Below are 25990 nucleotides of genomic sequence, written 5' to 3'. Positions count from 1 at the left end.
TTAAGTAAGAGCTAGCCAATAAAAACCATAGCAAATGGCCAACAGCTTCATAATTAATATAGCGTCCTGCATGTTCATTTGGGACTGATGTGGCTCTGGGACCAGGCTGGCTGGAAAATGCACATTACACTGGACCATCATCTTTTTTGGAGTTCTTAGCTTTTTGTTGGGCGGGGGGTGGTTTGAGACAGGGTTTCTCTGTGTAACCTTGGCCATCCTGGCACTCACTCTGTAGACCAAGCTGGCCTCAAACTCACAGAGATCCGCCTGCCTCTGCCTCCTGAGTCCTGGGATTAAAGGTGTGGGCCACCACAGCTTAGTCTGACTTCTAAAAGAAATATGCTTCATTATTCCGTGTATATAAGTGGTCCCCCAGCTGTGTGTGTGCACTGCATGCAAGCCTGGTGCTCCCAGAAGAGGGGATCGGATCCCCTGGACCTGGGCTTCAGAGGGCTGTGAGCCACACCTGTGGCTGGATTTGAACACGTGTCCTCTGGAAGAGCAGCCAGTGCTCTTAACGCCTGTGCACTCAGATCACCCTCGCCCACCCTGTAACCCACTCTCATCTCATCCCCTCTTCATCACTCTCTCCCTCCTAACTCACCACCGCCTATCCAAATGTCCCTCTTCCCCCAGGCCCCAAGCAGACAGCCACAGCTGCTGAGTGCTGGCATTTGCAAGGTCACACACCATATGCAGGTGACAGTGCCCCCCCCACGCCTCCCTCCCCACCCTTCCACTCCTACCGCCCCTCCGTCCCTCTTCCTGTGATGTCCCCTGGGATTTGGAGAGGCCTTTGGGGGCCATTGTTTTGTTTTGTTTTGTTTTCCAAACAGGATCTCAGAAATAATGACCTCCAACTTCCTATGAAGCTGAGTCTGGCCTTGAACTCCTGACCCTCCTGGGGTGACAGGCATGTGCCACCACATCCAACGAGGAACTGGATTCCTGTCTCTGTGATCTGATGAGAGGCATGCCTGGAGTCAGAGAATGACCTCCACGACCTTTTGAGGTCCTGCCTGGCCACTGAAGCCAGAGGATTCAGTATTTATATGGATGACTCCTCAGGGATGTGGGGGAAAGGAGGGGGGGAGGTGGGCGGGTGTGGGGGAGTGAAGGGAGCTGACACCCAGCAGCAGTGACTCAGGCCCTCAGCACCGTGACGGTGACAGCACATCTGCTTTTAGCTGTTGGCTCTTGTTTCCCTGGCAGGCTGCTCTGGGGGGGGCTCCCCACCTGACCCCACCTCTTTTCATCTCTACTCAGTACTGGTGACTCTCTGAAGCCCTGCCAGCTACACATCACCCAGGACAGGCACACAGAGGGCCCCGGTTCGGTTCCCAGCCCCCACATGAATAATTCACAACTCTAGTTCCAGGGGGTGTCTGGGGGTGGCAGATCCCCTTAGCCCCAGCCGTCACTCTGACCCCCAGCTCTGCCTTGCCCTGTCTTGATGTCCTATACCACCAAGGATGCAGGTCCAGGCTTGGCTCTGTGGACATAGAAACAAGAGGCACACCTCACCTTCAGGGACTCCTGTGTTAATCGGGGAGAGACAGGTGATCCTGCCCCAGGAGTGAGGATGAGGGTACCAAGAGAGAGTCAGAACTCACAGACTATGTCACACTGCCAGGTACTGGGGACTCGGGCCAGAAGGAGCCCGTGTAGGCTGGAGCAACCATAGATTTCCACGGGGGACAGGAATGGGGAGATTATATGGAGAGAAAGCAGAAGATTTGTGTTCGAAAACTGCTTGATGGCTGGGCGTTGGTGGCGCACACCTTTAATCCCAGCACTCGGGAGGCAGAGGCAGGCGGATCTCTGTGAGTTCGAGGCCAGCCTGGTCTACAAAGCAAGTTCCAGGACAGCTTCCAAGACAATACAGAGAAACCCTGTCTTGAAAAAAGCCAAAAGAAAAAAGAAAAAAAAAAAAGAAAACTGCTTGATGGACCGATTGGCCACCTGGCTTCTGGCTTCTGCCCAGCGTCAGAGAGTCTGGGGTCCTACTCAGTAGTCAGGGACTTCTTGGACACAAGGGTCAGGAACATCTGGAATGGAGGCTCTACTTCCTGGTTGAGAAACTGACCTAAAAGACCCTCTTTTTGAGCCGTGGAAGATCAAAAAGGGCTTTGGTAGTAGGGAACAGCAGCCCAGGGATACCCTGAGGTCCCAGTGTTCTCTTTTACCTGGATAGGAAATCATGTGACTACCACGATCCTGGGCAGGCAACTCCCCTGAGTCTGAGGTGTAGGGACTATTGCCAGCAATTTAGCCCCCTAGACCTTTAGGGATAATTATCGAATTACCTGCCCCTTCCCTGAAGCTGGGCCCAACCCTCTCTCCCCCATCCCCACCCCACCAGCTGCCAGCCTTCTGCTATTCTGCCACTACTGGTTCTGAGAGCAAGGATGGGAGGGAGGGGGGTAGATTCGAGTCCCCATGGGAGTTGACAGGGGTCATCTATGTGTTCTAGGCCCCCTCCCTGGGCTGTCTCAACCTTTCTGAGGAGATAGCTGGACCTGGAACGGCGAGCATCCCACAAAGAGTCGGGCAGAGCTCTTGCACACACCCTCTCCTCTGGAGTCTGATAAGGGAGGCACAGGCCCTGAGAACCAGTCTGAGAGGAGAGTCAGGTCCCTGGCTAGGGAGGGAAACAGCAAACTACAAAGTCCCGGGGCAGGCACAGGGCAGGACCCACCCCCTGCCCTGGCCACTACAGAGGCCCTTGGGGCTGGAGCTCTGGGCTTGGAGTACCAGGCGATGAGCTCAGCCCTCCAACCCAGCCCTCGTGTGTCAGGCTGTCAGCAGGGCCGTTTCTACCAAGAAGATTTCCAGGCCCCTCTGGGCCATGAAGAGGCCTAAATTTAGCCAACAGACAAGGGGCTGGCCTCGGGCCCAGGGGCAGTCGGGCCTTATAAAGCACTGGCAGTCGTGGCCCCAGCACGCTTCCCTGGAGGTCTGCACCCACACGTTTCTCAGTTCAGCCCCTGCCTGGACAGGGTCCCTGCCGCCTGCGAATGAGCCACCGGACCTCCTCTGCCTTCAGAGCGGAGAGAAGCTTTCACTCCTCCTCCTCCTCCTCTTCGGCTTCCCGGGCCCTCCCAGCTCAGGACCCGCCCATGGAGAAGGCTTTGAGCATGTTTTCAGAGGATTTTGGCAGCTTCATGCGGCCCCACTCTGAGCCCCTGGCCTTCCCAGGCAAGTGCTGGGGTTCTGAGGGGAGGGGAGAGACACAGGTAGGAGCGTCTACTCCAGGGCATCTCTGAGCAGGCTGTGGCCACCCACCCGCCGGGAATAGGTGCTGGATGGGTTCCAGGCACCTGTGGCTGCCAAGACAGACCTGGCCACCAAGACAGATATGGCTATGATGCAGGTGGACCTCCTGGGGACCATGGTGACCTTAGGGTGAGATGTGAATCTAGTAGTCCCACATAGCCCACGTCCTAAAGGGAACCGTAGAGGGCTGGCTGGGATTGAGGGGTGTCTGGTCCCTCAGAGCTTCCAGGCCTTGGATAAAGGAGGGATTTGCATGTATAGTTACAGATTAAATAGAGTGAGACTCGCCCCCCACCCCGACTCCCCTCATGGTAAGCTGAAAGATGACAAGGGGGGCTGTCTAGGGGAACCACTCATTTCCCCAAGAGAAGAGCGGAGACCCAGGCTTTCAGGCTCAGGGCTTTCTCGGTACCCAGCTTATAGCAGTTCTGCCCACAGCCCGACCTGGGGGACAAGGCAACATCAAAACCCTCGGGGATACCTACGAGTTTACAGTGGACATGAGAGACTTTTCCCCTGAAGATATTATTGTCACCACCTCCAACAACCACATCGAGGTGCGGGCTGAGAAGGTGAGTCTTAACCCTGCCCCACCCCAGGGTCCCCACCTTCCCCTGAACTCTGCCTGGTCTAGCTGGTTCTGTGTCCCCTAGTTTCACCTGTCTTATTCTGACTAGTGTTCCCTTGCCTGTCTGCACTCCCCCAGGACAAACTGCAGCCGGTTTCCTGTGGGCTCACAGGCCAGGGACCTTCACGGCCCTCTCCAACCTAAGGTTCAAAGAACCTGTCTTCTGGAGCCCGAGTCATGGCACCTGGGGATCCTTCAGGGATGAGAGAGGGATCTTGGGGTGTGGGCCGAAGGGAACCCGAGTGGTTGGGACTTGAGAGGGTGAGGAGAGAAGGAGAGTGACCATGGGAGTTAGGACGGCTCCTCGGCAGAAGCTAGAAGAAGGTGACAGAGGCTGATCCGACTTGGGCAGCACCGTCCACTCATGCCACCCCTCCACCCCTCTTTCATCCCAGAGCCAGAAGCGTGGGTCCTGTTTTGGCACCTCCGCACTGGGCCTGAGGCTGAGCAGAAGCCACGGAGCTCAGAGTCACACCCACCCTGAACCCCACGTACCTTACTTAGCCAGAGTCTCAGGGTAGCTAGATCATCAGGGAAGACACGGCCAGCCCAGACAGTGGCTGCTGCAGTCCTTAGGACCATGCTGATTCTTAGAGGACATTTGCCAAGGCCTCCCTGACCGCCCCCCAAGCCTGGCTAGCTCCCCTAATTAGGGCCGGATACTAGGAAGCCCCGCCAGGGGTTCGAGGACTGTGGGCCACTGGTTGCACATGCCAGCCCCATGTCCCAAGGGTGACTCAGCCAGTCGGCTCCGATGGACACTATGTGCTAGTTGGACTGCGGGGGAGGGCGGTGGCCCTGGTGGTGGACACTAGGGTGTCTGGGGATCCAGAGGGCACAGCTGTGTCATCTCCCCACCATGGCTCAAGACTTCCCGCTACTCCTATGCAAGCTCAACCCTTATGGAGCCCCCACCTCACCCACCCTACACCCAGCTCCCCTTGGGACTTCCGGAGCCCCTCTGCAGAGCCCTTGGCTCCTGGCCACCCCACACCCCTGGCCAGCTCTTCCACACCTGATAGTAGTGGCGTAACTGGGGGCCGACAGCAAAGCAGAGATTCTGGCTTGGTTTGGGCATGACCAGGACCCAGGATGGGGCGAGGGCTGGGACAGCCCCTCCTGACCTGTCACTCCTTCCCCAGCTGGCGGCTGACGGCACGGTCATGAACACCTTTGCTCACAAGTGCCAACTGCCAGATGATGTGGACCCCACGTCGGTGACCTCGGCCCTTCGAGAGGATGGCAGCCTCACCATCCGGGCACGGCGCCACCCACCCACAGAACACGTCCAGCAGACCTTCAGGACGGAGATAAAGATCTGAGGGTCTCCCAACCCCTGCCCTCCCCCCATCTCCTCAACTGGCCTGCTGGTGAGGTCATCCTGACCCCTGACGATGACCCCCAGAACATCTCAGCCCAGGCCCGGTCACTCCACACACTCTTAGGCCCCAGGTGGGTCACCCCCCTAAAACTAGGGCCCTCCTCTCCACCCATGGCAGACCCAAGACCCTCTTGTCCTCACCCAGATAGGACCTCCCTGTCTTAGTTCACAATGGAGGGGTTAAAGTATGAACTTGGGGAGAAAGATGGGGGCCCAGCAAATGATCAATGGGCAGAGAGACATCTCTGCAGGGCAGGGGACCATGGACCCTCCTGGCAAGTGGAATATAGGAGTTGGTCACAAGCAGTGCTGCTGGCCCGGGTGGACTACCCCAGGCAAGCCAGATAGCCATGGCTGTCCACTCCCAGGGCTGCAACTTTCTAAGTCCCCAACCCAGGGCTGCCTGTCAGCTACTTGTGCTAGGCAAGGACACCTGTACCCAGGTGGGGTTTATTAAAATGGCATGAGGCTCCTGTCTCCAGCTGCTGGTGCGCTAGGCCACACTGGGTCCCTAGGCTCCTGGGTGGCTCCCCCTGCAGAGAGGGTCCCCTTCGGAAGTGAGAGCAAGAGCTAACGTATGAATCTACCCACACAAACACCGCCATTGTCCTGTCCCTTCAACACTCATTCCCATTGGTTGAAGCCCAATTCAAAAATGTTCTAGAATCAGATTTGGCATCTATTTTCCTCAATGGGGACGTCTCTGAGCCAGTGGGACGCTCGCTTTTGTGGCTGAAGGTTGGCTCTGAGCATAGCAATGCCTGGCTGCTCTCAGCCTCTCAACTCTGGGTGCTGGGAGAATTCCCCTGACTCCAACTCCCTAGAGTCACATGCCCTGCATCTCCTGCACAGGGTGGCCACAGGAAGAGCCCCAACCCAGACCCCTTCTGCCCTCCAAGTCCAGGGCAAAGACCCTGGGAGGCCAGGGCTCTGACCCCGGCTCTCACTCTGTCTCCCACGGTCGAAGCAGGTGTGAGAGGGGGAAGTTCTCCATTAGTTGGGGTCCCCGGGCCCTCTGACTCCTGCTGTCTCAGGACTCTGGGGACAGGGAGGGTGGGCATTTATGGGAGTCTGGTCTCTAGACCCTATACACAATAAAAGGACAACATGACAGACTTGTGGAGACCCCACCTGGAGTTCTACCTGGGAGGAGGGGCTGGGTGGGTGGGGAGGACATCTGGACTTGGGGAAGGAGCCTAAGGCTTGAAATGGAAACTCTGCCCTCCCATCTCCCCAGACCTGCCTGAGGAAATCCGTGGTTATTCTACACAGCAGCTCATAGCACCCTGTCTCCTGGCTGCCCGCCCTTTGTATTCATTCTTTCCTTCAAGAGGAATGTCTGACCTGGACTCGGTACCAGCACTGTGTTCCACGCTGTCCCAAGCCAAGGGCCACAATGTCCCTTCTTGAAGTCTTTCTTCTCGATGGGGCCTCTGAGGCCCAGAGAAGCTAAGTGATTGGCCTAAGGTCACACAGCTCCGAAGACACAGTCACCTGGGGTAGGGTCAACCGCAGGGTGAGGGGCTAGATGGCCACCTCCTGGAGTCTTGGTGGTGGGGTTCTCCTCTCTCCTCATACACCCCAGGAGCTACTGAAATCAGTCGCCGCCGACTGCTCCCCAGAGCCGCTCCGCTGGCCACTGCGATCGGTCGGAGCTGGGAGGGGAGGTGTGGGTGCAGTATTTCCAGCCTTGTGAGTCACAGATTCCGCTGGGCTATTTGCAGCCCCAACACTCATCGGCGCGGGGCTGGGGCGGGGGGCGGGGCTGACAACCTTCCCCATTCGCCCCCCACCCGAGGTCAGGTTCACCTTGGCGAAAAGACCACGGCAGCGAGCGGGAGAGCCAGCGCTGGAAGGGGGACTGTCTCCAGCGGTGGGTGGGGTGGGGTGTGTGTCTACCATCACAGGTCGCCGCCCCTGCACAGGCAGCTTCCTGCCGCTGGAAACCAGGTTCTTCTGGTCTAAGGGAGCCCTGGGCTGTCACTCCAGCCAAGGTGACCCTGCTGACCGGGAGGGCGGGGAATGTGGGGGCGGCCATCCAGGAGTCTCTCCTCGGCTCCGCCTGCTGGGGCACCAGGCTGGCCCGCCCTTTCTAGACTAAATATAGGCCTGGCTGCAGGCCCTCCACCCCTCCCCCACTGGTGGAGTTTAATTCTGGGAACCCCATTCATTGAGTGCCCAGCATGTGCCAGGCACCCCAACAATCCTGTGACTACGATGCTATTATCGCCTCACACAGATGGATGTGGAGGTTCAGAGGGGTCAAGCAAGTGATCCAAAGTTGTCCAGCTCGGACGTGCCATTGCTGGGATCTGACTGAGTATGTGCCTGGGGTTCAGGAAAACCCTCTGCTGAGTCTGCCCGGGTGAACACGCTCCAGCTCTGGGGGCAGACGTGGAAGCCCCTACTTCTGCAGAGTGGAGAGGAGGAGTCCTACACCTTGTAACTTTGAGGAAAGACCTGTCGTATACCAGCCAGGAAATGTTGAAAAGATGTAGCCCTCAGAGGAGCCAAGCCAGGTGCTGCCCCAGGGATCAGGTTGAGAGAGTACCACAAGGCGCCCAGCTTCCAAAGGCTCCGTCCTTCCCCAGCCACACCGACCCATTAAGTTTAGTCTCAAGATCGGAGTCCTAGCTGTGGCTTGATAAAGTGCCTGCCTAGCAAAGTCTGGAGTCTGGGGGCCGGCGGTGCATGTCTGAAATCCCAGCACTCTGGGATCCATTGCAGGTGGATCAGACATTCAAGGTTCTCCTTGGCTGCATGGTCTTAGGCTGGCCTTGACCTACAGTAGAGCCTGTCTAAAACAAAACAACAACAGCAAAAGTAGGGTCCCAAGCCTGAGGCGTGTGCATCCCCTTCAAGACTGTCTGCAGGGGGTTTCCACCATGCAAATAGCACATGCCTAGTGCTGGCCCCTCCAGCTTGGCCACGCTGGGATTCGGTCCAACGATGGTGAGGTCCAGGCTCAGAGAGGGCTGGCCCTCACCCAGAGTCACTTACTAACAGTGTTCAAAAGTTCCCACCGTAGTCCAGCTCTCCTCTCCCAGACCAGCACCCTTGGGTGCTCTCTGCTTGAGCCCCGGTCTGTCCCTCTTGCTCCCAGACCCGGCACGGAAAAGATCAAAGATCAGTAACGAGGGGAGGGTCCCTCATGGGCTCTGGGAGTCAGACCACCTAAGGGCCAAATCTGGCCTCCTCTGTCCCCGAGCCGTGTGCCATTGCGCACACGCATTAAGTCGATGTGCCTCCTGTAACCACACTGTTCCAGGCTCAGAAGGGCTTGTACTTGGGCTGGTCCTCCCCTCCAGGTTAAAGCAGCTGAGGGGTGGAGCTTAACCCCTGCACTGCACTCCCCCGCCCCACTCCTGCAGCACCTCTGAGAAGACGCGTTGCAAGCCCTAGGGTGGAGGCAGGGAGCCTCTGGAAGCCTTAGCTCTCTCTTGAGCAGAAAGCAGGTGCTTATCTGGGGCCTTCCGTGAGCTAGAAACCATTTAGAGCATGCAAGAATGGGTCTGTTTGCCCCAACAGAGAATTGAAAGGTAGGAAAAGTTTGAAAGTCAAGCAAAGTCAGGGTCTATGCATAGAGGATAATTTTATTAGAGTTGAAAAGAAAAACCCCAGGGCAGGCAGCTGCCAATCTCACCAGGAGGAGAATGGAGGGGCAGGAAAAAACAACAACAAAAACCAAGCTGTGGGAGTTAAGCCATCGCGGAAATCAAGAAATCAGCCACCTGAGCACGGTGGCGAGGAGAGCTCTGAAACAGCAGTCCTTAGCCTTCCAAACACTGTGACCCTTTAATACAGTTCCTCATGCTGTGGTGACCCCCAACCATAACACTATTTCTGCTGCATTATTTCTTCATAACTCTGATTTTGCTACTATTGTGAATCATATTCTGCTACTGTCGTGAGTCATGGCCTAAATATCTGTGTTTTCTGCTGGTCTTAGGTGACCCCTGTGAAAGGGTTGCTTGACCCCCCCCCAACCACAGGTTGAGAACTACCGCTTTGGTGATGGACTAAGGAAATCCTGTGTACCCAGAGAAAACGCACCGAAAGTGCACTAAGTTCTGTGCAGCATCTGAAGAGAGGGGCAAAACCAAAACAAAACACAAGAAGCTAAAGCTAGACTGTAGGCAGATGCTTCCTGTCCCAGACAGCTGACGCGGGGGCTTAATATTACTTATAAATGATGAGCCAATAGCTCAGGCTTGTTACTAACTAGCTCTTACATTTTAAGTCAACCCATACTCCTTATTTATTCTCTGCCACGTTGTGGTACCTTTATCAGCATGGCACATTCGTCTCCTGCTCCCTCTCTGTTTACTGACTCCTCTGGCTCCGCCCTTCATCATCCCAGCATTCTCAGTTTGGCTCTCCTGCCTAACTTTTTCCTGTTCACCTATTGGCCGGTCACCTTGTTGATTAAACCCCAATCACAGCAACATATACTCACCCAGTGTAAAGGAATATTCCACAGCATTGGACTTTCCCGAGTCAGGATTCAGTCAAACCTCACGGTGGGTCACAGGGGCTGCACTGGGGTCAGGAATGGGAAGGACAAGGACATCATCTCCTTGAAGGGATAATTATCCCACCCGTCTCCTTAGAGTAGCTTAACGTGAGACCAACTTCCTAGGTGCACTGGCTTGTTTTGTCCACTTGACAGAAGCCAGACTCATTTTGGAAAAGGAACTTCATTGACCTGTACAAAAGTCTGTGGTACATTTTCTCAGTTGACTATTGATAGGCTAGAGCCCGCTAACCGTGGGCAGGGCCACCCTTGGGCTGCTGGTCCTGGGCACAGTTAGCAATCAGGCTGAACTAGGCGGTAAGCAGCACCCCTCCGAGGCCTCCCGCCCTGACTTCTCTGGATGACGGACTGCGAGCTGGAAGGTGAAATAAAACCATTCCACTCTGTGATGGTTTGAAGGACAGTGCCCTCCCCCCTAAAAAGAGTGGCGCTCTTAGGAGGTGCAGCCTCGTTGGAGGAAGTGTGTCACTGTGGGGAGAGGCTGTTGGTGAAGGAACCACCAAACTCCAGCAGAGATGCCCCAGCATTTTGGAGATGCCAACCCCGGGTAGAGCAGCAGCTGTGGACCGGAACCAAATTCTAGGACAGGCTCCAAAGCTACACAGAGAAACCCTGTCTTGAAAAACAAACAAACAAAACCAAAACAAAGAGAAGTCTCCGTGTGGTTATTTGGAACCTGGCTGGTGGGGCAGAAAAACCCATCTACACCCAGGATCTATCCTGAGACCAAAGATGTCTTAGGAGCCCAATGGGCTGTGTTTGCTGGACCGAATCCAAGGACAGGGGCTCTGTCCCTGAGGACAGTGGACACAGTCCTGAGCACCCTGGCTGCAGCTGGCACAGGTGGGAACTAGGAACAGTCTGTGGGAGTCTGGGAGCTATGGAAAGGGTTAGGGTCTTCTGAGATGCCTCCCGGAAGAGCCCCCCAACCCCCACATCAGGAGCCAGAAGGATGAGGGAAGGGCTACAAACTGACTTCCTCCCTTCCCTTTCTGATCCTCCTTCCTCCACCTCCCCTCTTTTCTCCCCCCCCCCCACTTTAGTAATTAGTGACCATGGGCAAAGAGTTTCAACTCTGTGGCCTTAGTTTCCTCATTTGTAAAATAGCAGTAAAAATCACATCTCTGCGCAGACTGAACCGGCTTGACCTTACGTGGTATGCCGCCCGCCCGTACAGTCGCTAGCCAGTAGCCACAATGACAGCTGCCTGTACTGCGCACTAGAACAGTTCCCGAGCCCCAAACCTTCACCATGTGGCTAAATTCAGAAAAGTCACCATGCTTGGCATAAACACTCGTTTTCCCCACACCAAAGTGGGGTGAGTAGAGCGCAACTTTGCTTTTGGAAAACACAGCCCAGCTGGTGATAGGGCGACACCTGCTGGTGGTAAGGAGCTGTGCAGCCACAGGCCTCTTCCGAGGATCCCTCGCTAACACTAACTTGGGGATGTGTGTGCAGCAGGAAGAGGGCAGAGTGTAATCCACCTTCCCAGTGGACACGAGCCTTTTATATTACTCCGTGCCCAGTCAAAACCATTTCTCTCCCTGGTCTGAGCGAATGTACAGTCTGTAGCTTCCTCCCTGCCTGCTTGCCCATGTTCTGTAGTCAGCAGGGCAGGATTCTGTCCTTCTCTTTCTTCTCTTTTTGTTTTTATTTGTTTTGTTTCGTTTTCAAGACAGGGTTTCTCTGTGTAGTCCTAGAACTCACTCTGTAGACCAGGCTGGCCTCAGACTCAGAAATTCTCCTGTCTCTGCCCCCCGAGTACTGGGATGAAAGGCAGGCACCACCACGGCCTAGCTTATCCTTTTCCTTCTTTCTTTTTAAAGATTTTTTTTGTTTATGTGTATGTGTATTTATCTATGTAAATGTGTGCCGTGAGAAGTCAGGAGAGCTGAAGTCTAAACTCAGGTCCTCTGCAAGGATTGTCTAGGTTCTAACTACTCATCCATCTCTCCAGCCAACCCTTGCTGTCCCGGCTGACGTCAAACAATGACTTTGGACTTCTGGTCTGCCTGCTACCACATTCCAAGCATTGGGATCACAGACGTACACCTCCATGCTTCAGGTGCTGGGAATCAAACTGTGTGCTTCAAGTGTGCGATGCAAGCACACCACTGTCTGCACAGCCTCAACCATTTTGGTTTTGAGACAGTCTGTGTGACCCAGGCTAGCCTACAACTTGCAGGCTCCTGGGTGTCGGGATGGCAGGTGGGTATACCATCACATCCATCTTACAGAGCCAGCCAGGAAGCTTTCTTTTTTTTTTTTTTTTTTTTTTTTTTTTTCGAGACAGGGTTTCTCTGTGGCTTTGGAGGCTGTCCTGGAACTCGCTTGGTAGTCCAGGCTGGTCTTGAACTCACAGAGATCCGCCTGCCTCTGCCTCCCGAGTGCTGGGATTAAAGGCGTGCGCCACCAACGCCCGGCATAAAAAATATTTTTTAAATGTCTGTCTCCATGCTGGCCAGTGGTGGCACACACTTTGATCACAACACTAGGGAGGCAGAGGCAGGTGGATATCTGTGAGTCAAGGCCAGCCTGATCTACAAACGAATTCCAGGACAGGTTCTAGAGCTACAGAGAGAAACCATGTCTGGAAAAAACAAAAAAAAAAAAAAACAAAACCCATCAAAAACAAAAAACAAACAAACAAAAAAAGTGTGTCTTTGACCTAACAACATGACACTATTGTTCCCCTGGAGTTCAGTAAACACACAGCATATGTGTCCAGAATCTGGTTAAATTTAAAAACGTTATTCGATAGACAAGCTTGTCCTCATGCCTACAATCCTGGCACTCAAACTATATCATAAGATTCTGTCCCCTCAATAAAGAAAAAGAACCCTAAATGAAAAAACAACAAACACAGCCATTGAATAAACCCGTAAACATTTAGCGGTTTTGCCTGGAGTTCCGAGACAGTTTGAGACAAAGCCCAAGTGCTTTGCCCTTCTCAGACTAACACGCTCACTTCCACCCATGACTCTACGCCCACTTGGGGCAAGATCCAAGCTCATTTGTCCTGTGTCCCAAGGGAGCAGTGTTAGCCTGCTGTGTTAGCCACCTGGTCCTATGACCCTCTTCCCGCAGCTCCATTTTCTTTTATCTGAAAGACTCCAGACAACTTCCAACTTCCTAAGTAGCAAGGATGACCTAGCTCTCCTGACCCTCTTGCATGAGTTTCTTCACACTTGCCAGGCAGACACTCTACCATCATCTTCCTTTAACAGGGTCGCCCTTGCTGACCTCAAATTCCCTACATAGCTGAGGATGACTTTGAGCCTGGTGGTCCTGTTTCCATCTCCCAAGTGCTGGGATGACCTATGTCATCTTGCCTGACATGATGCTCCATTGCGTCTCTGCACACTGCTCCCTCAATTTATTTGAGATAGGATCTCATGTAGCCCAAGCTGGTCTCAGATTCACTATGTTCCTGTCAATGACCTGGCACTTCTGCTTTTTTGTTTTGTTTGGTTTTTCCAGACAGGGTTTCTCTGTGTAGTATGAGGCTGTCCTGGGACTCGCTCTGTAGACCAGGCTGACCTTGAACTCACAGAGATCCACCTGCTTCTGCTTCCCGAGTGCTGGGATTAAAGGCATGCGCTAAACTCACTGCTTCATACGGATCAGGCAAGCAGTTTACCAACTGAGCTGTACCCGGGCCCAATCTTCCTTCTTTGAGGATGGAGTCTCTGGAACCTAGCATTTCCTCCCTACTGTCCCATATCCTTCCAGTCACCTCCAAGACTGCACCTGGGCCAAGGTGACAGCAAAAAATATACTGGCCCTGACCATCACTCGGGGGACACCCGAGAGCCCTCCCTGGCTTGTTCTGGGATGAGGTAATCTGTGTGGGGTGGGTGGGTTTCCATGAAGAGGAAAAACTTCCCTAGGGCTGTCTTTCTGTTTTTTTTTTTTCAGACCATACTGTGTTACTTGTACAACCAGTGCCCTTCCCCAAAGCCCGCACCAGTAAAGACGCTTGCACGCCATGTCACAGATGTGCTCAGCGTGGCTCAAGGCTATCATCTTTATTTATGTGTCACTCGTTCCACCGCGTTCCCTTCCCAAGCTTCAGGAAAACCATGACATAAGCAGCAGCACCCTGCAGAATAGGTAGAAGGTGTTGGTTGGTACCATGCCTGGTCTCAGCTGAGAGCCTGGCAGAGGATAGGGAAGAAGACCGTGACTGGATCTTACGTGCCCTGGCCAGCAGGGCACAGCGGGTTCGAGCCCAGGGAACCTGGAATGAATGAGACGAGAGACACAGAGAGATGGGCAGCAGGAGAACGTGGCTGATTGAGCTGCGTTTAATGAGAGGTTGGTACAGGCTTAAATAGGGGAAATGAGGTAGGGGGATGGGCCAGAAGAATGCACGACAGTAAGGGAGGGGTCGTTGCCTAGTAACCAGGCCTTGAAGGTGAGCAGGTAACAGGTGTTGGCAAGGTTAAAGGGTTGCAGAGGGAGGGTGTTAAGTGATCTCATTGTGGAATGTTTCCTTCTTGCCATTAGCTATTTCCTGTGAGCCAAAGTTCTATTCATTAGGAAGCTGGAGAGGGGACAGACTATTCTTAAAAAAGACTGACAATATTTACAAGAGGTTCTAAATAACAATGATCCTCCCAACAATTCCTCCTTTTTTTTTTCCAAGTAAGAAGGTGAGCTATTGACACTATCACCACGAATGGGAGCAGGGATCCTGGTCCCCCTGTGTGGTATTGTGACATATATCCTAGAGCTCGCTAACCCAGCCTTTGCAGGCAAGCTTGCTTAGGCCCGTCATGATGTCCTTTTATGGAGGGAAGGGTTTTTGACATTGACCTTCATGCAACTAGGTATGCCCCCATGAAGCCCAGGATAGGCACCTTTAGGCAGCCTCTTCACTGCACTTGCAGGGTGCACCTCGGTGGGAGACGTTTTAATTTTGTCGATAGCAGAAGGAGGTTCTCCTTGGGAAGTGGCCGGCCTGATTGTGGGTTGTCACCTTCTAAAGGCGTGACCACGATCCTAGAGGTCAAGCCTGTGATAGTGAGTTTGGGTAGGTTTTGCTGTCAGGGAGTCGATCTGTTGGCTGACAAAGTTAGTTAACCTCTTGATGGCCCAAGAGCCAAATGTGAGCAACATTAAAAATCCAGCAAGGCAGCCGGGCGTTGGTGGCGCACGCCTTTAATCCCAGCACTGGGGAGGCAGAGGCAGGTGGATCTCTGTGAGTTCGAGGCCAGGCTGGACCGATAGCCTCCAAAACAATACAGAGAAACCCTGTCTCGTAAAAAAAAAAAAAAAAAAAAAAAAAAATCCAGCAAGGCATCCTAAAATGGAAGGGAGCAGGGTGGTAAGCTAGGGTGAGGCTGAGAACCTATTTTAGAGCCAGCCTAATTCCTGTTTCTAAGCCATGAGACACAGGGGCAGAATTTAGGAGGAGTGAGTAAATGTGGTGCATGCCATCCTGACAGGCCACCAGGTACGTTATCAGGGCTTAGGTACAGAGAAGGGTTATCAGGAGACAGGGTGAGACTGTAGAGATGGGAGTGGGTTGAGGAAATTTGGAAACTGGCTGGGGGAGGTTTCTGAAGAGTCAGGAACACTGGTTCAGCATGTTTTACTGGAACTGGCTTGGGTAGGCTTCCATGGTTTTGGGTCCCGTTTTTCTCTGCTCATATGTGTTTTACCAAATGTTCTGGTAGCCACCAAGCTTTGTTCTTTTCCTGTAAGAAAACACAGACAATCCCTCCACCCCAATTTGGGTCTTTTCCACTGCCTAATGCATGGATGTCTCCGCCTGACTTGGGCAAAAGTCACTCGAGTTCCATCATGCCAGAATCTGTCTTAGTAGATTGTTTATTGTCATCTACATTTAAAATTTAAAATGACGAGTGTATGATTTAATGCATCATGTGGAGATAAAGGTGATTTTATAGACATTTTTGCAGTTGGCATGTGACTAAGTTTCATTGTGGAATATGTCTGAATAGCTACTCCCATGCCTGCGGAGCCAGTGGCTAAGGCCCGATACTCCAAGTCCCACTAACAAGGGGATGAATTAGATGGCTCTTTTATGTCTAGGAATAAGATCATCTATGGGCTCACCTCCTGGAATAAACTCCACATCTGGGAGAAGGGTGGCTACTACACCTAAGCCTTTTCAATTTGTAGGCAACATGGAATAAGCCAGTTCATTTTCAGATGTAAAAACTTACTAGGTGGGGATGTGTGACATTACTATTACTCCCCCTTTTTAGTTTTTTTTTTTTTTTTTTTTTTTGGTTTTTCGAGACAGGGTTTCTCTGTGGCTTTGGAGGCTGTCCTGGAACTAGCTCTTGTAGACCAGGCTGGTCTCGAACTCACAAAGATCCGCCTGTCTCTGCCTCCCAAGTCCCTTTTTAGTTTTATAGAAGTTGTATTTTTAAGGAGCTATGAGCATGTTTTACAATTCCTTGAGGAGTATAAGGAATACTTGTTATGATCAATTTTTTATTGAGAACAAAATAGCTGAATGTCTCATTAGAATATCCAGACCTGTTGTCTGTTCTTTATCACTTTTAGAACTCCCATGTAAGAAAAACACTCCAGGGCTGGAGAGATGGCTCAGAGGTTAAGAGCACTGACTGCTTGCTCTTTCCAGAGGTCCTGAGTTCAATTCCCAGCAACCACATGGTGGCTCACAACCATCCGTAAAGATATCTGGTGCCCTCTTCTGATGTGCAAACGTACATGGAGGCAGGATATTGTATTCATAATAAATAAATAAAATCTTTGAAAAAAAAAAAAAGAAAAACACTCCAAACAGTGACCCATCACAAGCTTGGTAACTGTCTCAGTTTGTGTGGTGGCCATCAAAAGCCCTGACTACCTATCAACTGCCATGTGTACATATTTTAACTTGTCAAATTCTGTAACATGAATGTATACATTTATTACCTTAAGTGATTAGGAAGTAGGCTTCTAGGGCTTACTCTTAAATTAGTTACAGATAAATATTGTGGGCACACCTCATTGTTTGACAGTTTTGACAAGCAGTCTATCTAGTTAAACCAAATTGTTTTTTTAGACTTTTGTTATTTTGATGATGAGACTGTAGAGCTGTCTCCACCAGTCAAATCGACCAACTTTGTTAGTTTATCTGTTGACTCATTTCCCCTGGCCAGTAGGCTGGGAAGGTTTGAATGAGCTCTTATGTTACCCACAAAACACGGCAATTGTATTTTGAATTTGTTTAAATAATATTTTAACCTGACTTGTTAGTTTCAATGTACTGAACTATCTTTATTATTTGAAGAGCATTAAAAACATAATGATTGTCAGTATACAATTAAATGAATCATTTACTAGAATTTGAAAAACCATTGTAACAGCTCATAACTGGAGTATCTGAGCTGAAGCCAGAGTTGTTTGTTCCACACATTTCTTACCATCTATACCATAAGCTGTTTTTTCATTAGAATAACCACTAGTAAAAACTAGCACATTTTTTAAAGGACTATCTTTTACTATTTTGGAGAATATGATATGATGTATTAGCTCAAACTGTAACAGCCTATAAGCTATAAACTGATAATCAATTTCATATACCTTAAATCATTTACTTATAACTTATACTTACAATTTTTCCTGAAAACGAATGGTTATACTTATAACTTTAAACTTAAATAATTTTTTTTGAGTCAGGGTTTCTCTCTAGGTAACACCTGGAACTTGCCTGTAGACCAGGTTGGCCTCAAACTCACAGAGATCTGCATGCCTCTGCCTTCCAAGTGTTGGGATTGAAGGTGTTCACCACCACTCTCGATCAATAACTATCTCACTTATTTATTTATTTTTACTTTTTTTCTCTTGAGATAGGGTTTCTCTGTGTAGCTCTGGCTATCCTGGATCTCATTCTGTAGACCAGGCTGGCCTCTAACTTAGAGATCCTCCTGCCTCTGCCTCCCAGTTTATGTTATTTGTTTATCTAACAGACCAAAATTTTTAAGATTTAAATATTTGTCCAGTGGTGGTGGCACACACCTTTAATTCCAGCACTCAGGATGCAGAGCCAGTTATATCTCTGTGAGTTCAAGACCAGCCTGATCTACAAGAACTAGTTCCAGGACAGGCTCCATAGCTACACAGAGAAACCCTGTCTCGAAAAACAAAAACCATACAATCACTATGTAATTTAGTAGAAATATTTCATGTAGGCATCATTCTCTAAATGAATTTTATATGCTTAAGGCAGGGACTATTTGAAATGCAAAGGTTTTGTCAAATAAAATATACTTAATCATAGGTTTTTAAATGTCCACTTAGTAAAAGGATACTAAGAAAAAAATAAAAAGGATACTAAGAAAAAAAATCAGTACTTAAGGAAATACTGTGATAGAAATGTAAACAATTTTATCTCAGGATACTGAATTTATTAAAAATATGTCCTTTATATTTTAGCTACAACTATATTTATTTTTAAATACCATTCACGACATTTCTTTGTTTTGTTTTGTTTTTCCAGACAGGGTTTCTGTGGCTTTGGAGGCTGTCCTGGAACTAGTTCTTGTAGACCAGGCTGGTCTCGAACTCACAGAGATCTGCCTGCCTCTGCCTCCCAAGTGCAGGATTAAAGTCGTGTGCCACCACTGCCCGGATATTCACGACATTTTATTTTTTTAATTTTATGTGTCAGATCATTAATTTTGCCTGTTTACCATGTATCTGCAGTGCTTGTGGAGGCCTGAAGATGTCACTAGATCCCCTGGAAATGGAGTCACAGCCGGCCAAGAGCCACCTAGTGGGTGCCGGGAGTTGAACTTAGGTCCTCAGCAAGAGCAGGCCATGCTCTTAGCCTCTGAGTCATGTCTCCAGGCCCCCATTCACAACATATTTTAATCTTAGCATTGTTAATGTTGTTAAAAAAATTAGCAATCAATTTCAATGAGGTAATTTTAGCAAAAGCTTAGGAGTATGAAATGATTCACATGAAATAGTCATAGACAACCATACTGATTAAGCTAATTAATTAAAAGTTCTGAGTCACAGCTGGGCGTTGTTGGTGTACGCCTTTAGTCCCAGTACTCGGGAGGCAGAGGCAGGCGGATCTCTGTGAGTTCAAGGCTAGCCTGGTCTACAGAGCAAGTTCCAGGACAGCCTCCAAAGTTACATAGAGAAATCCTGTCTCAAATCCTTCCCCCTCAAAATAAATTTTGGGTCCCTTTTATTGGAGAGTCACACCAAGAATGGCCTCAGGCTTCTGAAAGGTCTTCTGGTGCCCAAACTCAGGGGCTGTTAATCCCAACAATGGGGAAAAGCCAAATTTGAAGCAAGTTTTAATTAAACACTGGCCAGGTGGACGGGCTCTGGCCAGGTCCATCTCTGTGTTTCCAGAAGATGACCCAGAACCAAGCTTTACACAAGGCTTAAGAATTTCCCATCAGGTCCAATCAGGGGCAAGTATACATCCTGACATACCTCCAGCCTACATCCAATCAGGGGCAAGCATACATCCTGATGTATTTCCTGCCTGTGAACCTCCTGACCATATGTGATCAAGTACATCCAATGTGGATGGGTCAAACAAACGTGTTGAGGGATTGAAAACATGTGGCTTGTTATCTGCCCTAAACAGATAGCATTTCAGGACAATGGGTTTGTAGATCAGAGGCATTTTTGTTTCATGGATCTCTACGGCATAGTGATTAAAATTTAAGGTGTAACTTTTGGCTCTCACAGGGTACAGCATTTTGTTTGTTTGTTTTTTGAGACAGGGTTTCTGTGTATAACAGCTCTGGCTGTCCTGGAACTAGCTCTGTAGAGTAGGCTGGTCTTCAACTCACAGAGATCTGCCTACCTCTGACTTCCCGAATGCTGAGCTTAAAGGCAGGTAAAGCATTTAAAGCATTTTGAAAGATGAAACCCACAAAAACCATAAGTTAGATGAGGGTCAGAAATGCTTGTTTTCGGCAAAGCATAGTAATTATTCCATGGGTATGATTTCATTTTGGATTGCCACATCTTCACTAGGGTTGGAGAGGATGGATGTCATGTGATTTCAACTCTGTCATCTTTTTTTTTTTTTTTTGGTTTTTTGAGACAGGGTTTGTCTGTGGCTTTAGAGGCTGTCCTGGAATTAGCTCTTGTAGACCAGGCTAGTCTTGAACTCACAGAGATCTGCCTGCCTCTGCCTCCCGAGGGCTGGGATTAAAGGTGTGCGCCACCACCAATGCCCGATTACCTCTGTCATCTTGATTAAAGGTGACCATGTGGAGTAGATCTACAAAGGAAGCAACAACAGGTCTCTGAGATACTTTGGATTGCAATGTTTTTTGGTTTTTTTCTTCTTTTCGAGACAGGGTTTCTCTGTATTGTTTTGGAGGCTGTCCTGGAACTTGCTCTGTAGACCAGGCTGACTTCGAGCTCACAGAGATCCATTTGAGTCTGCCTCACGAGTGCTGAGATTAAAGGCGTGCGCCACCAACACCCAGCTTCGATGGATTTTTATATAATTCCTGTCCCGTCCTGAAAACAAAGTTTATGAAAGATGGGATTTAAAAACAATGCTTGTTTAGTAAAAGGAAAGCTTCAACTCCATGCATTCACATGTAAGAATGTACCTTGCTCTGGCAACCAAACTTTGTAATTTAAGAGTCACCCAGGTGATAATGGTTTTAAAGATGGGAAGGGATCATGAAAAAGTTGGGGTTTGCAAATGTGTGGCAGGGTTCAGTTCCTAAAGAGAATCTAGTCGCAGTGGTGGACATTAGCAGTTTTGGCAATGGCAGTGCCATGTGGTAAGGACCATAAGCACCAGCCACAGTGAAACAGAGCAGGCTGGGATCTAGAAGGCGGACTGTGTGTATGCTCCCGAGGGTGTGGCCAAAGAGATGATGTAAGCATATTGCAAAAACCTAAGGGATTGTGAATGAGTCCCAGATCCTGAGTTTTGGGTTGCTTGCACTGTTGGAGCTTGGTTTTGTGTTATGCAGACTGAGGGCTATATCTTCCCTCTTGAAGTAAAAATAAGGTATTTTATTAAATGTTGATGAGCGACCAGCAGCTGCTGAGAGACATTGGATTGTGGAAGGGACTGCTGAATTAAACCAGCCTGTCTACTTCAGAGATGTCTGGGCTTCAGAATGGAAGTCGGGAGATGTGTTGCATTGGGGGAAACAAAAAGCTATGGATTCCTTCAAAATGAATAAAGATCAGATTTGACTGGGGGAAACCTCCGGAGAATCTTGGCTGCGGACATGAGGGAGGAAGCCAGGAAGGACTACAGGACAGGTAACGTGTATGCTGATCCCTCTAACTGAGAGTCAACAGCTTCAAGACTGAATGAGACATGATAAATCTTGTTGGCTGCAGAGTCCTCAACAGTTTGGTTATACAGTTCAAACAGACTTATAAAACTGACAGAAGTCAGCCTGTCAGTGGCAGTGCACGCCTTTAGTCCCAGCACTCCAGAGGCAGACAGATCTCTGTGAGTTCCAGACCAGCCTGTTCCACAGAGTGAGTTTCAGGACAGTTAAGGCTACACAGAGAAACGCTGCCTTGAAAAACCAAAAAACCAAAAAACAAAAATAACAACAACAAAAAACCAGATGTCTTTTACCTGTTCAAACACAAACCATCTTTAGCTGACATGTGCACACTGCACATTCCATACTTGTATTAATGCAGATATGCATGTTCCTTTAAAAGTTTGTATGCTTTCAGAACAAAAGGACTGGGCACGAAGAAACACAAAACAAGTAGCCCAAATGATGCAGCATCTTGGAATGGCTCAGTTACAGTTTCCTCAAAAACCTACATCCAAAACAACTTTAAAGAAAGCCGCTAGCTGAGCCAGGCGGTGGTGGCGCACTCCTTTGATCCCAGCGCTCAGGAGGCAGAGGCGGCAGGTTTCTGTGAGTTCAAGGCCAGACTGGTCTATAAAGCTACACAGAAAAACCCTGTCTTGAAAAATTGGGGGGAAAAAAAGCTGCTAGCTGAGATGGTCCAGCCTCACAGATTACTCCAGTCCTACACTTCCCATCACACAGGGACAAAGCAATTGTCTAAGGGTCTCCTAGAGATGCTGTCACCCCTAGGAAGCAGTCTAGAAAACACAATGCCCATATTTGCAGTCTAGAGAACACAATGCCCATATTTGCAGTCTAGAGAACACAATGCCCATATTTGCAGTCTAGAGAACACAATGCCCATATTTGCAGTCTAGAGAACACAATGCCCATATTCCCAAGAGGTGGGATGGATGGTCGCTCATCATTCAGTGGATGCTTGTCTCATTTAAGGGGGGCTGATTGCAAGTTGTTTTTGGTCATGGTCAGGGAGGAAACTAAACAGAGGAGGTTAGATTCAGGGATCTTAAAAAAAAGAAAAAGGGCTAGGTGTTGGTGGCGCATGCCTTTAATCCCAGCACTTGGGAGGCAGAGGCAGGCGGATCTCTGTGAGTTCGAGGCCAGCCTGGTCTACAAAGCGAGTTCCAGGACAGCGTCCAAAACAATACAGAGAAACCCTGTCTCGAAAAACCAAAAAAAAAAAAAAAAAAAAAAAAAAAAAAAAGGGGGATATAGGAAAGGGTAGATTATTGAATCTACTTTAAAACAAACAGACACACAAAAACCTAACTACTAGTCTCAAATATTTCACATTGGTATGAATTTTTGTATAGTTACAAATTTAAAGTTGTTTTTGTTATTATATATATATGTTTCTACTCTTGTTGAAGGTATCATGCCTATGCAGCTTATTTTAAAATATAATATATAATTAAGAAATACAGGTTAGTATTTAGTCATCTGTAATAATCAATCTTATAGTCACATTAGATATGTTTTCAAGGTTAAGCCTAGATTTGTTTAGTACAGATATACTTAGTAGATAATGGTCCTCAAACCTGTCAGAGATCTGATGACTGTGGCATTTAAAATGTTTAATGGAGAAAGCATACTATGATTGACAGAGACTTCCAGATCCTAGCGGTGATCATGAGCTCTCCAAAGAAGATGATGGGGTACCACTGTGTCTCCACTTTGATTGTGGTAATGCTAACCACTGGGTAAGACTGCCCCAATGCAGCCATCCCTGTGACCAGGATCCAGCCCAAACTGTGGACAAGCAGGAAACTGGGGAACTGATTGCCCCACTTTGCCTAGACAAAGTAAGGTCAGTCTCTCCTATGTTCCTCCTTCACAGGAAAGTCTCTCACCTTCTGGGCCTGGCAGCTGAAGACTGATGCTGTCTTGGTACCTCTGCCCCCAATGCCACGGAAACCACAGGAGCCTGGGGTGGCCATCTAGGTGATGGAGTAGTCTCTGCCATCTAAATTGATACTAGGCCATTTGGATTATACTTCATGTTATATGCCATCTCTAGTGGCATTTAGGGCTAGGCTAGCTTTGTCAGCTTAGCAGCAGTCAGGTTCTTCCCCAAGGCCACAGCCAGATTGTTAGCTCATTTCATATCTAAAAATCTAGCCTTGCCTTTTCTATAGCTACTAGGTCTCCTACTGAGAAAAGGTAGACAGGTTTGTCTTGCCAACAGGCTTCATATTAAAAGATAAACAGGTTTCAGGAACATGATTTGAAATGGCTGTTCTCAGTAATAATTGCTTGTGTTTCTGGTAAATGATTAAATGAAAAGAAAGAATGTTAAAGTCTATGCAAGTTTTGAGGGTCTAAGAAAATTTTCTAAGGTATGTAAAGATGTGAGAGTTTATGTGTCAGGCAGCGGTGGTACTCACCCTCCCCCCCCCTTTTTTTTTTTGGTTTTTCGAGACAGGGTTTCTCTGTATTGTTTTGGAGCCTGTCTTGGAACTCACTTGGTAGACCAGGCTGGTCTCGAACTCACAGTGATCCGCCTGCCTCTGCCTCCTGAGTGCTGGGATTAAATGCATGCGCCACCAACGCCCGGCTGGTACTCACCCTTAATCCCGGCACTTGAGAGGCAGAGGCAGGGAGAGCTCTGTGAGTTCAAGGCCAGCCTGATCTACAAAGTTTTAGGATAGTCAGGACTGTCACACAGAGAGACCCCATCATGAAAAACCCAAAAATAAAAAATAAAAAGAGTTTATGTAAGTTCTGAGGGTCTAAGATGTAAAGTCCTGAGGATGTCAAAGTTTAAGTTCGTTCTGTAGGTCTCAGAAAATGATTTAAGTTGTAAAGTTATAAGTAAATGATTTAAGGTATATGAAAATGCAAGATGTTTCATATTTATTTGCCCTTTTATGCTGTTGTTACACTAAGATTTCAAAAGTTCAAAGTTTCAACATTGATCATCGGAGTTCTGATAAGCTGGTAGAGCACTGACTAGTCATTGTTCAGTCAGACGCTCAAGAGCTTCCATTTCTTTTGGTTGTCTTCTAAGTAAAGACTTAAACATGCTTCTCATTGGGCTAAATACATCTCTGTCGGTCTATATCTGGCTCCCTGGATGGAGGAAACAATGTTCATGCATCTAACCCAAATCTATAGTGTTTGCTAGGGCTCAAAGGTGTGAGTCTGTTTTACAGTCACATGCTACCTGCTTTTTCTACAGTGTAGATTTCAGTACAGAGTGGCGATGCTAATGTATCTAAAACTTTTATGTCTTTCTGTAAACTAAGAAATTCATATAAGCTTCAGAGAATCGGGGGAGTCATAAGATTTGGATCCCCTTCTCACAGGTCAAAAGGACTCTAGACAAACACAACCTAAGTTTTCCTACCTGTCTATCCCTGAGGATGGTATTCTCTCTCTCCTGGTCTTGGGACTCCTCCCCTTCCATAATTACTAGGACTATGGGCCTGAACATTCCAAATATAATATTTTCCTTTAAGTTCCTAAATTTTAACTTCTGTCCCTAGTCTACATCTGTCTCAGCAGGTTTCCACTTGGCCGGCAGACACATCCAAGCATCAGCTGCAGACTACAACCTATTCCAAACATCTGCTAGCCCTGGACTTGCTGAAAGCTGATGTGGACCAGTCTAGTCCATGTCATTGCTCCATGTGTCTTCAGCTGGGTAGTGAACCAGATGCTTCTGATGGAGGCCCCAGTAACTGAATTCCCTCCTTGTCTTTGCCTAGCATTCCAGTCTCCCTGGGCCATGACAACATGTCCTAGTTTCAGCTTAAAGTAGTTATAGAAGAGAGTGTAGGGGGCTGGAGAGATGGCTCAGAGGTTAAGAACACCTACTGCTCTTCCAGAGGTCCTGAGTTCAATTCCCAGCAACCACATGGTGGCTCACAACCACCCATAATGAGATCTGGTGCCCTCTTCTGGCCTGCAAACATACATGGAGGCAGAGTGTTGCATTCATAAATAAATCTTAAAAAAAAAAGAAGAGAGTGTATTGCCCCTTGTCCCCCAAAATGCTGTAATGATAGATCATAAGGAAACCCCCTGGCATAGGAGACAAAATAGCTACCTACAATGTCTATTGGCATCCTGGGAAAGGTATCTGTTAAAACCAAATAGACACAGATCTACCAAGTCATTAGCTGAAACAGTTCTATAGCGTGACAGGGCCCTCAGCCTGCTCTCTGTAAAACAGAGGGGTGATTGTGTAGCCTTAATGAATCATTAGAGATAACTTGGCTGTACTAAAAACAAATCATTGTGAAAAAGCTGACCTCAGATTAAGTGAATACCTGTCTCCATTCTCATTTTCTGGTTCCTTCTAGATATCAGGGATCACAGGGCCTTTGGCCCTTCTGTTTCTCCTAATTGCAGTTGGCTCCTGCATCATTGATGCCTTAACTAAGTGACAGTTCCTGAGTGGTTCCCATTAAACTGATGGTTCTTAGATCCCAACATAAAGAGGTACCCATTACAGAGTCAGGGATTTGACTCAGGATACAACTCAAGGGGGGGAGAGGGATGTGAGAGCCAAAGTTACATTTTAAGTTTTAATTACCATGCCATAGAGATCCAGGAAACAAAAATGCCTCTGATCAGCAAGCCGCTGGCCCAAAGACAGATAGCTCCTGAAATGCTGGAGGCTATTGTTTGTGGGCGATAACAAGCCACAAGTTTTCACTCCCCTCAGCGTTTGTTTGATGCATCTGCACCGGATGAGCTTGATCGCTGTGGAAATACGTCAGGATGTATGCTTGCCCTTGATTGAACCTGATGGGAAATGCAACGAATTACGGGGCTTCCTTCCCAAGCCCTTGCCATATTTAACTCTGGGTCATTTCCCAGGAACTTGGGTATGGACCTGGCCA

At 48.9% G+C, this 25990-nt stretch overlaps 1 protein-coding gene across 1 annotated transcript; it reads left to right on the top strand.

Annotated features, from left to right (window-relative positions):
* Positions 1 to 2821: 2821 nt before the first annotated feature.
* Hspb7 (heat shock protein family B (small) member 7) lies at positions 2822 to 5956 on the top strand. The gene is made up of 3 exons (XM_005081083.4): positions 2822 to 3198; positions 3715 to 3848; positions 5047 to 5956. The coding sequence occupies exons 1-3, from the start codon at positions 3018 to 3020 to the stop codon at positions 5224 to 5226; spliced, it is 495 nt and encodes a 164-aa protein (XP_005081140.1). The 5' UTR covers positions 2822 to 3017; the 3' UTR covers positions 5227 to 5956.
* The last annotated feature ends 20034 nt before the right edge of the window (positions 5957 to 25990 follow it).

This window comes from Mesocricetus auratus, unplaced genomic scaffold, assembly GCF_017639785.1.
Source record: "Mesocricetus auratus isolate SY011 unplaced genomic scaffold, BCM_Maur_2.0 Super-Scaffold_100014, whole genome shotgun sequence".
In the NCBI taxonomy this organism is placed as follows: Eukaryota; Metazoa; Chordata; class Mammalia; order Rodentia; family Cricetidae; genus Mesocricetus; species Mesocricetus auratus.
Note: the sequence above shows the minus strand (reverse complement) of the source record. Positions and strands in the feature narration are given on the sequence as shown.